Here is a 13,917-nt window from a genome sequence, read left to right as displayed (position 1 = left end):
CATTTTAGTCTAATCAGATCTTCAGTATTAGTTAATGTTACGTATTCAAACTGTAATTGGTCATCATTAGCTGTTACTTTAGCAGGCTGATTACCTCATAAATCATGCTACTCCACTCTACCCTACATGAAAATACATAAGCTACTTTTAATACTAAAAAGTATATCAGCAATTCTGGCCCTGTATCTCTTGGTATTTGATTGACACCAGATTTTGTGGTATCCTTTGCACTAACACTATCAAATTAAGGCAAAAAACAGCTTTGCTGGAGCTTTCACTCCTCTTTGGACTTGGAGCATCACACAACATCAACAAGTTTTTATTTATCAGAAACAGAGACAGTTTGCTATCAAAAAATAAAAATCTAATATTGATCTGGGGTCATTCAGACTTTATTGGCTTACTGTGTGAATTAAGCATGTTTTGTGTCACAATGCCAACCAGTGCCTTATTTGGAGTAACTTGTACAGAGGCCAGATTCATGGGCGGCAAAGTGGTGCAGTGGTTAGCACTGTCACCGCACAGCAAAAGGGTTCCTCCAGGTTTTCTCCACGTACTCCAGCTTCCTCCCACAGTCCAAAGACATGCAGGTTAATTGGTGACTCTAAATTTGCTGTGAATGTGAGTGGGAATGGTTGTCTGTCTGTATGTGTCAGCCCTGTGATAGTCTGGTGACCTGTCCAGGGTGTACCCTGCCTCTCACCCAATGTCAGCTGGGATAGACTCCAGCCCCCCTGTGACCCCCAACAGGATAAGCGGTTATGGAAAATGAATGAATGAATGAATGAATGAGAGAGGTTATGTGCTGTGACAAAGCCTCAGAGCATGTGCCAAAAAAATCCAGTACGTTTTCCGTAAAGCACCTATCAAGGCTTATAATGTGACATCATTGATGATGCCCAAAGCTGCTGAGGAGCTAAGAAATCATTGTTCCTGAACAAAAATGAATAAAGTCTCACCTCTACTTCATTTTCCTTGTTACTCAAGCAAATTCCCTGCCCTCTGCCTCATTAAACCATGGCCACTTTCCAGTTTTTTTCCAGAACACTAATATTTCCCCTGCTGACATTATTAAATTATGTTACGATTACTGACTGAAGGATTGATTTACACACATTGGATGCATTACTTTGTTTCCATTGTTGACAGTCATTATTCAAAAGCCTTTGCTGGCCCAAAACGCAGTATATCACAGATAACATGGCCGAGAACATCTGCCTTTTTACACTCTTTGACCAACAGGTGGTTTTGAAGCCTTGAGATATTTTACAAACCAAATATGCTGGAAAGCTTCAACGCTTCATGAAGCTTCATCTCAACACCACTATTATCAAATAAAGACAAAAAAAACCCCACTTAAACCAGGCCAGGGTTAGACCCAGCTTTACTGGAGCTTTCACTCTTCTTTGGACCTGGAGCGTCATGCATTCAAATTTTCATTTATCAGGAAGAGTCAGTTTGAAAAGGTAAAACATTTAATATTGAACTGGGGATCATTTAGACAATATTGGCTTAAAGTCTGAATCAAGCATTAAGCAAAGTTTGTCACGTTGCTAACATGTCCTCTTTAAGAGCAGGTTCCACAGTGGTCAGATACCATCTAGTCCATACTGGCATCATTCACAATTTTAATTACATAAAAACTCATTTCATTTATTAATACATCCCATTTAGATTTATGTATTAGTTACAAGCAACTTTAATCAACCAAATGTTTGTAAATGAGCTTCCATCCATGTTACCTGCTGGTTGTGGGTTTAAACTGCCAAGCAGGAAGTGAGAGCTTCCAATGGGCTTTATAGTAAAGGGGGGCCTGGACTGTACCAAGTCCAGTAGTGCAGAGGGGGTTCATTGTTTCAGGGAATAGACTTTTTAAAGTACCCTGAGCTACTTATATTGTTAAAATGTGTATGTTGGGACAAATATAATAATGATTAGACACTGATAAGCACTAATTTTGGTTTGTGTGTATGGGTAGATTCATGCTTAAAAGCATAATGGTAGAACAGCTTTTCTTTTGTTGATTTCCTTGTGTTCTTTTGAAAAGTTTGTGTTTCTTTTTAACTTGTGCATATAGTTTTGTTTTCAGAACCTCAACAAACCAGCCTGAGCTGCATGTTTGTGTTACATAAACTTCAAATAAAACATATACAAGATGGCTCCACCCAACGACCAAACTTTATGTTGTGTGTCAATAAAATGGCAAGGTTTTAAACTATGTTTGTACCTGGTTTAGATGTAACTGTTTTCATCAGGGATGCACATAACTGGATTTTTGCTGATATCCTAAATGCCAGTATTTTCTAACTTATTTTTCTCCTATGCTTTCACCTATATATGCACATATTTTTTTCCACCTAATTACAGAGAACATCAGGTCTCTCCTGTAGTGGAATTAACATTATTATACTCTTATAGTGATGGCCCACTGGCAGATGCACATATAAAATAAAATGCTCTACTTAAAACAAGTGTGAATTCACAGTAGCTGCAACCACATACAGGAATGCATCCATGCATTCATGCGTTCACACCACAGACCGTATGTAAAGATGAACGACATGACAGTTCCCCAAAGGTAAAGCCATCGGGTCAGAAACCCCGCTCCCCCAATGTTAGCAGATGGAACATAGGCCAAACTAAAATCCACAGTAATAAGATGTACATTATTCATTTTCCTAGACTAAACAAAGTCAAGGTGGGGTCAATTTATAAGCCCTCCTAGGGTTTCCAACCTCACCTGCACGTTCCCTACCCACTCTCTATATAGAGTGATTTGTACCAGATCTATAATTTGTCACTTTTATATGTACAAATGATCAATAACAATAACACAGTAAACATTGAATACATTTTCAACAAAAGATGGTTTTATGCCATGTAGGGTAGTTCTTATTTCACTGTTGTATGTGCAAGTGTTCATTTTTCTGATATTTGGTTCTAGTCAGTTATTTGATGCTATATAAAGGGGATCTGACATCATGATTGACAGCTATGCATCGCAATCGGTGTGTTCGCGTTCAGTGGTGCTGCTCACGATTGGTTGGGCAGGTTTTTGGGTGGTAACTTGATGCAGACTCTGGCTCAAATGACGTCACCAGCAGTGATATTTTGGCTTAAGTGGAGACATGTCGTCCCTCTTTATAAACAGTCTATGATTCATACACACACACTTTTCACTCATCCACTGATGCCTCGCTATAACAACAGGCTAATGAGTATAAAAAGGGATGTGGAAAAATGGTGTGTCTGTATGTGTTAATGTGTCAGTCTGTCTATCTGTGTGTGTGTGTGTGTGTGTGTGTGTGTGTGTGTGTGTGTGTGTGTGTGTGTGTGTTTTAGTCATTTGGCATGAACACAAACACACACCTTCATACACACACACTTGAACTCCATGCCAAAGCTCAGACTCCAAGGCAAAAACTGTGCCAAAAGGTGGGGAAATTTTGGTGGACTGACCAACCAATCAACCAACCAACCTACTGACCGACAGGGTGACACATGGAGCTGCTTGTCGTGGCTAAAAATGCAGCTTATTACTGTCAAGTGATGAACTTGACTGCTTACAGGCACTATAGTATCTCACCTGAGGGTTTTTGTTTAACACAGAAAAGATATACTCTTTTGTTTCCAAACTACAACAGAGAGCATTTTGGAAAAACAGCACTTAAACATTAGCTAAAGCCAGTCCCCATCAGTTAAATAATCTCTTGAATATGGATGTTTCTATCATGGTCTGTGCTAGAAAGCATTTTCAATGTGCTGAGGAGTAAATGGGGTGATTCAGGACTAGCAGAAGGCCCACCAACACTGTGGTCAGCTTGTTTTATTTCCTGCTTCACGATCTTGGACAAATCTCCTGGCAGATTCTAAATGACGTTTAATCAAGCTGGATGGCAGACGCCTCAGACATCCCCCGTCCAGAAACCTGGCTTTCCTGGCAGCAAAAACAAGTATCTGTCATGTGGACCTGCAGTGCTTTGCTCCTCCTCCTCCTACATTGCCATCTAGTGCAACACCAGAGTATCAGACCGATGACTTCGCTAAAAGAACTTCAGCGAAGTCATCCGCCTGATTCTTCATTACTTTACTTGGTCTTCCGAACAATTTCCCTGTTAATTAAAAATGTTTCTGTCAAACAGCCACACTCTAATGTTGGCTAGCTCCTTTCCCAACTGCTCCGAAAGCCTGTTTACATCCTCCTGCGATCCGTTGGTGCAAAATCACCAGAAGCAAGTCACAATTACAGCTCTCTCTCTGCTGCTGCTGCTGTTGACTGTAATTAATAAACTGTACAGTGAGAAAGGCAATGTACCAAGAGGTAAGCGCTCCCTTCAGCAACTCCGTCATGTGAGTTTGGCATCAGAAGCATGTGCAGCCAACCTGAAGTTTGTGTTCCTTCAGGGCATGTAGGATATTAGCCACTGCAGCTCTGTGTTGGTCATTGTGCAGCTCATGGTTCATGATGCCAAACAGACCTGAGTAGAAATTATATAGAGGCTGCTTGTTGCTGGCATGCTGACGTCCTCCCATCATACAGCCAAAATACATACTGGGTGGTGTTTGCCAGAATCTCTCCTGCACTATATTTTATCACTTGGAACAATTATACATCCTGCTTAAGTAAGAGATTAACAGTATGAGTCATTATCTGTGCTATGATATGATTTCCAGGCCAGTTTTTGTCAAGGTTCATTTGTTTTCTGGTGACATCGTGGTAAAAAAAAAAGGAAGGAATTAGCCTTTATCCCTCAGTGAGCATGCCTCTGAAAATATTCTACTGTTGTAGAGAGAAGTCCTGAATTTGGAATGACATTTCTCATCAAGCTGCTGGCTGCAGTGCTGAAGAGAATTAAAATCCATCTGCAACATTATCTTTTCCAAATTCCATCTTTCTATCAATAATTCCTCTTTATGTTGTTTGGATTGGTGCTGCACTTCATTTTACCCGCAGACAGTTTTGATTTTCAATGCTTCTGCTGGCTGTCTCGCTTTTCCTTTATCTATTTTTTTTGCCTTTGTTCACATGTGCAAACCAGATTTCATCTGTAGATTTTTATGTTAATTCAAACATCATTTATGGGGATGTTCAGAAGCCTTAAAAATATCCCGGCTTACTGAGGACAGAGATCTTTGAATGTAGAAGGTCAATAAATTAGAAAGCAGGAGAAATTAACATTTAAAATCCCATTAACAGAAAGCTGAAAACTAAGTGTCTCCATTCAGAGGCACTACAGGCTCTTAGATGGAATAGAACGCAATAGAATACAACAGAATCAAACAAACAGGATGGAATAGGACAGACAAGATAAAATAAAATAGAAGAGACAAGAGGAGAAAAGAAAAGAGCAGATCTGAATCAACAAGAATTAATAGAGTGGAACACAACAAACAGAAGAGCATACAGTACAGTAGAACCCAACAGAACAGAACGAACAGAATAGAATCGACCAATCGGGGCAGACTAGAATAGAACAAGCAGCAAGAATAGAATCGACCAATCGGGGCAGACTAGAATAGAACAAGCAGCATAGAACAGGATCAAGGAGATAAGAAAAACAAAATAGAATAGAGCAGAAGCAAACAGAATAGAACAAACAGGATAGAATGGAATAGAGTAGGACAAACAGGGTAGGATAGAAGAGAAGAGAACAAATAAAATAGAAAAAGAATAGAAGACAGTACAAAATTTAATAGGAGAAGATAGACTAGAATAGAACAAACAGCATAAAATAAAGAAAAGAACACAACAAAACAGGATAGAGTAGAACAAAAAAAATTGAACAAATAGGATAGAAGACAAGAGAACAAACAGACGAGAATAGAACCAGATAGAGCAGAACTAACGGGATAGAATAGAGGAGAGGACAACAAACAAAACAGAGAATAAAGTAGAACAAGTAGGGTAGGATAGAAGAGAAGAGAACAAACAGATGATAATAAAATAGAATAGAGTAGAACACAACAAACAGAAGAGAATACAATGCAACAGAACTCAACAGAACAAAATGAACAAAATGGAACTGAACAATCAGTATAGACTAGAAGAGAACTAGCAGCATAAAATAGAATAGAGGAGAAAAAAAACAACACAGAATAAAGTAGAACAGAACGGATTAGAACAAAGAATAGAAGAGAGGAAAAAAACAGAACACAATAGAACCAAATAAAGTAGAACAAACAGAAGATAAGACAAGATAAAAGCAGAGAAGAGAAGAGAAGAGAAGAGAAGAGAAGAGAAGAGAAGAGAAGAGAACTAACTGATTAAAATAATATGGTAGAGAAAAGAACAAACATAATAGAGTCACAAAAATAGAAAAGAGTAGCATTGAACAGTTGAAATAGAATATAATATAAAACAACAAACAGAACAGAACAAAACAGTAGCTGCAACAATACTCTATGTGTCACACAGTTGCTTTCAGATGACACTTGTACAGAACATACTGTAGTGTATTTATGTGTTTATACTGTAAACGTATTCTGCCTTCACACCTGTCATCTTACAAATAGCTCTGTATTATTATATATATGATATCAGAGACACTGAGGTCACAGCACAGAAAATGAAGTCCTGCTAGGCTGCAGATTGTTGCTGTGGCTCACACTCACCTCACTCTTGTCATTGTATTTCACACACACACACGCACACACAGACTCAAACAAATACACAGCAACGAGGACGTCAGAAACGAGCAGCAGGAAGTAAAACCATGACCAAAGTGGAACTAAACGTCAACAGTAACAGTGGACTACATTCTGAGTGCACCAGGTGAGATCCTAGTGTAACACCGCCTAATATGAGCTTCCCAATTATCACCGGCGTCTTGTGCTGCTCTGCACTTTCAAGGGACATTAGTGATTCACTGAAAATGAGGAAGTGAAACCTTGTAGACTCGTGTTCTTGTGTTGTGTGACAAGCTAAGCAGCGCATGTTCAGTCCACCTGACGACTGTTTGGGGAGGCTTTCTCTTGCTGAGAACAGAGGCCTTTGAATCATCCTCCAGGGAAAGAATTGTGTCATTTCCTCCATGGCCACAGGCGTCTACAATGCACGTTATGAAATGCATGATACTGCTATTTGATTTTTGTTCACTCTCCTTCCTCAAGCCTCTAACCACAACTGCAGCTAAAATATTCAGCTCACCACTCCTCCACTCTTTCCTCACCCCGTCCGCCTGATAATAAGCAGGGACACGTCTGCCAAGGATGGAAATTTCCTTTGTTTCATCTTCTCTTTGGTGCAAATGCTCCGTCACCCGGTGCACACACTTCAAGACTTTCTACCCTTAAGCAAAACATTTGTGTGTTGAGACTGACAGTTGAGCTACATCTTGTCCTCTTGTTTCTACCACCTTACAGCTAGACAACTGCTTCTCCAGCCCTCCTCCATCACCCCGGCTCCCTCGCCATTTGGTGTGGCCCTGAGTTATGTTTTAGAAGGATATTTCAGCTTTTTTTTTTTTACAAGACTCCTCTATTTATAATGAACTAGGAGTCATTTCAGTTCGTCCACAAAAAGCCATTACACTAGTGTGTTTTTTTGTGTGGAAATGGTAGAAAAAGTGAATAGGGCTATTCAAGACATTTTTTAAAAAACACATCAGATGGAGCTCAATCTAGAACCAGACCATTTCCAAATGATTGTGTGGTCTGTCTCCATTTTGCCTCAGTGTTACCTCTCTTTGTGATGACTTGCCTTACTGCTGAGATATTAATTTCAAGCTTTAATACTTAATAATTAAAGTTTGACAAGGTATCAAAATATACAATTAAGCTTTGTTGAGGTTTTACTTTTACCAAAATTCAGGTCTGAGACTCCAGGAAGTTGCTTTTACACTTTGTTTTTCAAATGCAGATAAAACAAACAATACATAACATGGTAATTAGTAAGCAAGAATGGTACAGAGTCTGGCTAATTGTTCCCACCTGTTTCTAGTCTTTATGCTTTATGCTGGCTGTAGCTTCATAACTTACATAAGAGTATATATATAAGAGTAATATGAGTGATATCAGTTGGTCACATTCACCAATATGAGTGAAGAAATGTTTTTACTTTGCACAGCTAATGAGCACATAAAACTACTGTTGCATTTATGAGGCATGCACACCAGGCAGACTTTGTTCTTACCACTGTGCATATGTTAGTGAACCAGAATCATTCTAAATTGACAGGCGCCTATTTGCAATCAGCATACTGACACACCCCTATTTCTCATGTATCATGGGGAAAGCGCTGAAGTTGTTTCCACGCACATGAATGTCATGGCAGTCAGAAACAGCTGATGAGCTGTTTGTCAATCTCTTTAAACGTTAGTTATGTCAGTCTCCTGAGATGTGCTCTCTCTCCTGCGGGCTGCAATGTCTTCCTACACGGCTAGATATGCCATCTTAACACCTGCTTAGAGGTAAGTCAGAATCTTTTATATAACCTTCATAATTGTACAATTTCATGGCACTAGAAATTGGTGGAGGTAGCCACCAAGTTGGCAAATGCTTACAGATCATGTTTCTGTCTACCTGATGAATACAAGTCCGATATACAGTCTACCTTTAGCTCTGTTTTTATCTTCAGCATCTCCTGAGAGAACGATTTTCCCTTCAGCAGCTGCATGCTCTACTTTGTTCACCAGCTAGTTGCTAACATTGTCTGGAATTTGATGCTGGGCAGGTAGCATATGACGGATTTGTTAAAAGCTTTCTGTTGAAAGCAGCTGCCTGCTGCACCTGGAAACAATGTTAAACAGTAAAACTGCAGACTATAAACCAAACAGTGAGCTAAAAGACACTACAAATTTCTATAAGGCTGAGGGGAACTGTAAAGTTGGATGATAACTCTCTAGGTGTTCATCACTAAAATGAAAATACCTTGATTATAAAATATTGTCTATAAAGAAGTGCACTGAAAATGCAGTCAAACTGAGAAAAAGAGAAACTTTTGTTACTTTCATTTTGGTCAAAATCTCTTGCAAATTCCGTCTCAGTAAAAGTGTGTAATTGGACTGGAAGTTCATTATACATTCAACAAGTTTCATGCATTTTAGAGTGGAAATGTTTAAAACTCTTGAGACTCTCTGCTAATTCTCAGACCATCACATCTGATTTTGTCCCTGATTATCTTGATCTAACCCTCCCCACCCCCGACCCTCCCCTACCTGGTAGAAGGCTCTGATGTGTCGATTTAAAATGGAAAAGTTTTGGACTCTCAGCATGTGATCGTCTCTCTCGCTGTTGTACAGCTGCTCCACCTTGGGGTTCGGGTCTCTAGGACGAACAAAGAAAAGACACGACGGTGTATTTACTGCAGCTTGATCAAACAGCCCAGCACACGACTCTCCAGCTGAGACATTCTCATGCAACGGTGCATTTAAGCAGAGAGTGAATAAAATTTTAATGAGCTTGGGAAGCAGGCTGTGAGAATCCACATGCAATTATTTGTTGAAATAAGGAGGCTTAGGTCAGACCGAATTAATCAGCTGTTCGGCAAATACTGACTAAGATCTTGTCTGTTGAGAGAGAAAGGGTTTAATTCTGCTGAAGATAAGGAATTCAGCCGAGATGACTAGCAGGGTGGCACATACGCAGAGCCTCATTTGATGTTTCCCTGGAAATTTGTAGCAAATATGAACAGGTCCTACATTTATGCCATCCTCTCACACAGGTTGCAGAACAATGTGAGGTTACAAAAGGGAATGTGATGAATGTTTTATTAAATCTGTTGCAAGTACAGAAAAGAAGAGTATACAGCTACGCTAGCAACTCTGTGAGGCTGTACTGAACTAAAGGCTAAAGTTAGTATGCTAACAATGAAAATGCTAACTTGCTAATGTTAAGAAGGTGTAATGCTTACCATGTTCACTCTCTTAGTTTAGCGTGCCAGCATAGTAACATTTGCTAATAAGCAATAAACACAAAGATAAACTACAGAACTAATTCTACGGTCATGCTAGCAGCTCTGAGGCTGTTCTGAGCTAAAGGCTAACGCTAGCATGCTAACAACTATTTTGCTAACAAGCTAATGTAAAGTAGGTCTAAAGTTTACCATGTTCACCGTCTTAGTTTAGCATGTCAGCGTAGTGACATTTCCTAATGAGCAATAAACACAAAGTTAATGTCATTAGTTTTGCAGGTGTTTGGTCATAAAACAAAGAATTAGACAAAACAACATTGACCTGATAATGGTGCTAGACAAGCTACAGAATAAATTGTACAGCCATGTTAGCAGCTCTGTGAGGCTGTACTAAGCTAAAGGCTAATGTTGGCATGCTAACAATGACAATGCTAACAAGCTAAAGTTAAGAAGGTCTAATGTTTACCATGTTCACTAGCTTAGTCAGACCTATCAGCGTGTGAACATTTGCTAATAACCACAAAGTTAATGTCATTAGTTTTCCGCTATTTGGTCATAAAACAAAGAACTGGACAAATACCAACATTGACCTGATAATGATGCTGGATACTACAGCCATGCTAGCAGCTCTATAAGACTGTACTGAGCTAAAGGCTAATGCTACCATGCTAACAATGACAATGCAAGGTCTTCAGTTTACCATGTTCACCAGCTAGGCATGTCAGCATGCTAACATTTGTTAATTAGCGATAAGCACAAAGTTAGTCTCATTAGTTTTGCAGGTATTTGGTCATAAAACAGAGAACTGGACAAATAAATAAAATCGTCGACCTGATAATAATAACTGGATAGTGGACCCCAGTATGGAGCCTATTCAGTCCAATGGAACCTGGCACATACACTAAAAAGTTCCTAGCTTATGGGGTACGTGGCCCACTAATTAAGTGTAGTAGTGTTTCTGCTGGCCCCACCTGTGAGTTACCGCTTGGCTAATAGTCTTCACATTGCGATGATGTCACAGATTTTTTAAATCGCTTTTCTCTGTTCGAAATAGTTTTACGAATATAAAACCTCCATGGATCGAAAATTCATTAGAGAGAGACGTAATTGACCATGTTTGCAGTTACAGGTGTGCTGTCAGCAGTTTTACAGACATTTCTTTTACAAAGGTAGTCTATGGGAAAATGTTTTTTGGGCTGCAGGGATTTTTTTATTTATTTATTTTTTTGCTGCAATACTGCGAGTGGCCACTGGAAAATTTGGCTGCAAGAGGACCTGGTTAGGGGAGCACCAAATATGTATCCTGACTTCTAAAGACTGCTCCAGAGATTACATTTGTCTGTAGGTGACGTGTAAGTTAGTGTCACCCTGGTTCCCTGGTCATAAAGCCTATGGGATTTTTCCATTGGATATGGATTATTGCCTTAAATTAGCTCTGTGGCAAGCCAATGTTTATGATACCTTCTGCTCAGCAAGATAATCTTCACAAATGAACACTACTTTCATAATTATTAAGCCTAAATGCAATCGGCAGAAATAAAAAGCTGACATTAGGCTATAAACAAACTACACTGTGACTGCATGACCTCACATCAACACTATAACAAAACTGTAAAGCTATGTTTGGCGCAGCTCGGCGTGATGACATCCTGAAGTCTCTTTAAGCCACTTGTTAGCAACTGCCTTTTTTAAGACACATAGAAGCTTTGAAGTTCACGAGTGGGGTATTTACTGATGTTTTTTATGTTGTAGAAGAAAACGTGAAAGTCTTTTAAGTTTGTTATAACCACAGACCTTAATTCAGGCATCTAACCAAAAACCTGTTGACTTTAAGACGAGGGAACTGTGAGTGGTAAAATGCAAACTAATATCTGGATTTTAGGATTCATTCCTGGGGCACGCTAATACTGTGTGTCCCACATTTCATCGTAATCTATCCAATATTGTGGAGACAGATCATTAAAAACACAAATGTTAATACCATGGTGGAAGGAAAAATCAAGCTATCACCAAAGTCAGTAGGATTCATCCTGTGGGGAATATTATTACATCCAGTAGTTGTTGAGATATTTCAACATCCCTAGAGGCATGCCGTTAGCATGTCTAAAAGTCATACTTAGTTATTTTAATGGTTTTAAATAGTTCTTTATTCCAAAATAAATTTTTGGTTTGTGGGTCCATTTTTGCATTTTTTAACTTTTTCTGTTTCCTGAATGAAAATGTTCCACAAATGGCTGAAAATGAGCCCTTTACACTGTTTTATTTTTTTTTTAATTCAAATGGACCTCTCCTACTACAGATTGACTGAGGAATGTCCCCACATGTTCATCAAATTAGTTTTTATTTTCCCTTGTCAAGTTCTCTGTTTAATGGCTGCAAGGTAATAAAGCAAGAAAAGTCTTGATCAATCTTACATGACCCTCATGATCTCATTGAGGAAAATCCCATTGGTCAGCCTCATGTAACGATCCCGGGCACTCTGGGAAATTGAGTTTACTTCCATGTATTGGCTGTAGAGCGGGACGCCGTCTTCCCTCTCCACCATCTTCTCAAACAGCTGAACCTGCGAGTGACAAGGAGGGATTATATGTGTGTGTGTGTGTGTGTGTGTGTGTGTGTGTGTGTGTGTGTGTGTGTGAGAACAAAAGGGTGGCATGAGTGTGTAGCAGGAGGTGGACAAATAAGGAAGACAGTGACAGGAGCAGAGAGAAGGTACAGAGAGAGAGGGAGAGGAGGGAGATGGAGAGGTGCAAACATTTTCACACAGGAAGCCACTTGAGTTGGTGCACCTGTCTGGACAGGTGGGATCTGTGCTCTCACACTGGGAAGCACTTCACAGAGACAGGCAGCCAAGCAGGACGGCAGCCAAGGTCTCCCTCTCTGCTAAGAAGAGCTGTGCCAATGCAAACTGCAATATAATGAGGTTTATTCCCACCTGCACCTTCTAAAAACTGCACTGTCGGTAAACAGAGTAACAAGCTCGAGTTGGTTCGGCTGATAAGGTGAGGCAGAGCGGCTCGAGACCCCGTGCGACAGGATAAACAGGGTGGCAGGGTTACAGTGGACGTCCTTCAGCATATGTGGAGCAGGGTGGAAGCTCTCGTGTCAGTGAATAACTGCCCTGCTGCCCTCAGTGCCCTTGGGCAAACACTAAACCCCTACCAGCTGCGGGCATCCTGTTGAACCTGACCTCTGACCCTCGCTTTGGAAAGGGGCAACAACACAGAGAATGTCCCTTCAAGGTTCAGAACAATATTGCTCTATAATGTAAATAATGTTTATTGACCAGGATGAAGTATTGCCCTGGGCTGACTGGTCTCCCATGTGGTAAACCCAGCTGGAAATCCAGTCTGTTACAAGTGCAACAAATCCTCCACTGATTTTAGCGAGACTCTTGAATACATAGCAGATAACTTTGTATTATTCTCAAATCAGAAACAGCCCAAGGACACGGAAGTGTCAAGGCTTTGGTAGAAAAAAAAGCCTGGTCATTAAGAGGCAAGGGAAGCTGCCAAAAAGGAGAAGTAGGGTGTTTGTTTTGCTGTACACAACAGCCAGAAAGCAGTATCTAGGTTATTTTTTTGCTGTTTATTCAACGCCTACTTTTATATTTACTCTTGTGAATAGAATTGGAAAGCAGGCTGCTCCAAAAGATACCATGTCATAACCTATTTGCGACTGGTAATAATGTTTTACTGCAGAACTGGTCATTCATTGTCCAAGGCGGATTTCTACAGTTTCCACACGAATCGGCCTGTTTTATTCTCCTCTCTCTCTCTCTGCCTCTAGAAATAATGACCTTTTCTCTAACTGGAAGTGATAAATGATAAATGACGTACCCATTGCGCCAACGCACTTTCCATGAATTCCTCTATTATCTCCATGATGTTAGAGTCCATTGTTGTGTCAAGAGAGAAACACTTAACTGTGAAATACTACAGAAGACGGCTAATTAAAAAATACTATCAACAATGCAATGGATCACAGAGAGAGAGAGGGAATCCATCTTGCATCAAGTGAAGTAGTTTGACATTTCTGCGGCCCTTCCCCTCCCTCCCTCCACCTCG

General features: G+C 40.0%; 1 protein-coding gene across 1 annotated transcript in view; it reads right to left on the bottom strand.

Moving 5' to 3' along the window:
* ccdc88b (coiled-coil domain containing 88B) overlaps window positions 1-13,917 on the bottom strand; it is a 77,175-nt gene extending 63,258 nt beyond the window's left edge. The window contains exons 1-3 of the mRNA XM_050042742.1: window positions 13,690-13,917; window positions 12,265-12,413; window positions 9,156-9,264 (exon numbers count right to left, since the gene is read on the bottom strand). Coding sequence (XP_049898699.1) covers window positions 9,156-9,264; window positions 12,265-12,413; window positions 13,690-13,749 — 318 coding nt within the window. The 5' untranslated portion in view covers window positions 13,750-13,917. The remainder of the gene's footprint in view (window positions 1-9,155; window positions 9,265-12,264; window positions 12,414-13,689) is intronic.

Source organism: Epinephelus moara, chromosome 4 (genome assembly GCF_006386435.1).
Source record: "Epinephelus moara isolate mb chromosome 4, YSFRI_EMoa_1.0, whole genome shotgun sequence".
NCBI lineage: Eukaryota > Metazoa > Chordata > Actinopteri > Perciformes > Serranidae > Epinephelus > Epinephelus moara.
Note: the sequence above shows the minus strand (reverse complement) of the source record. Positions and strands in the feature narration are given on the sequence as shown.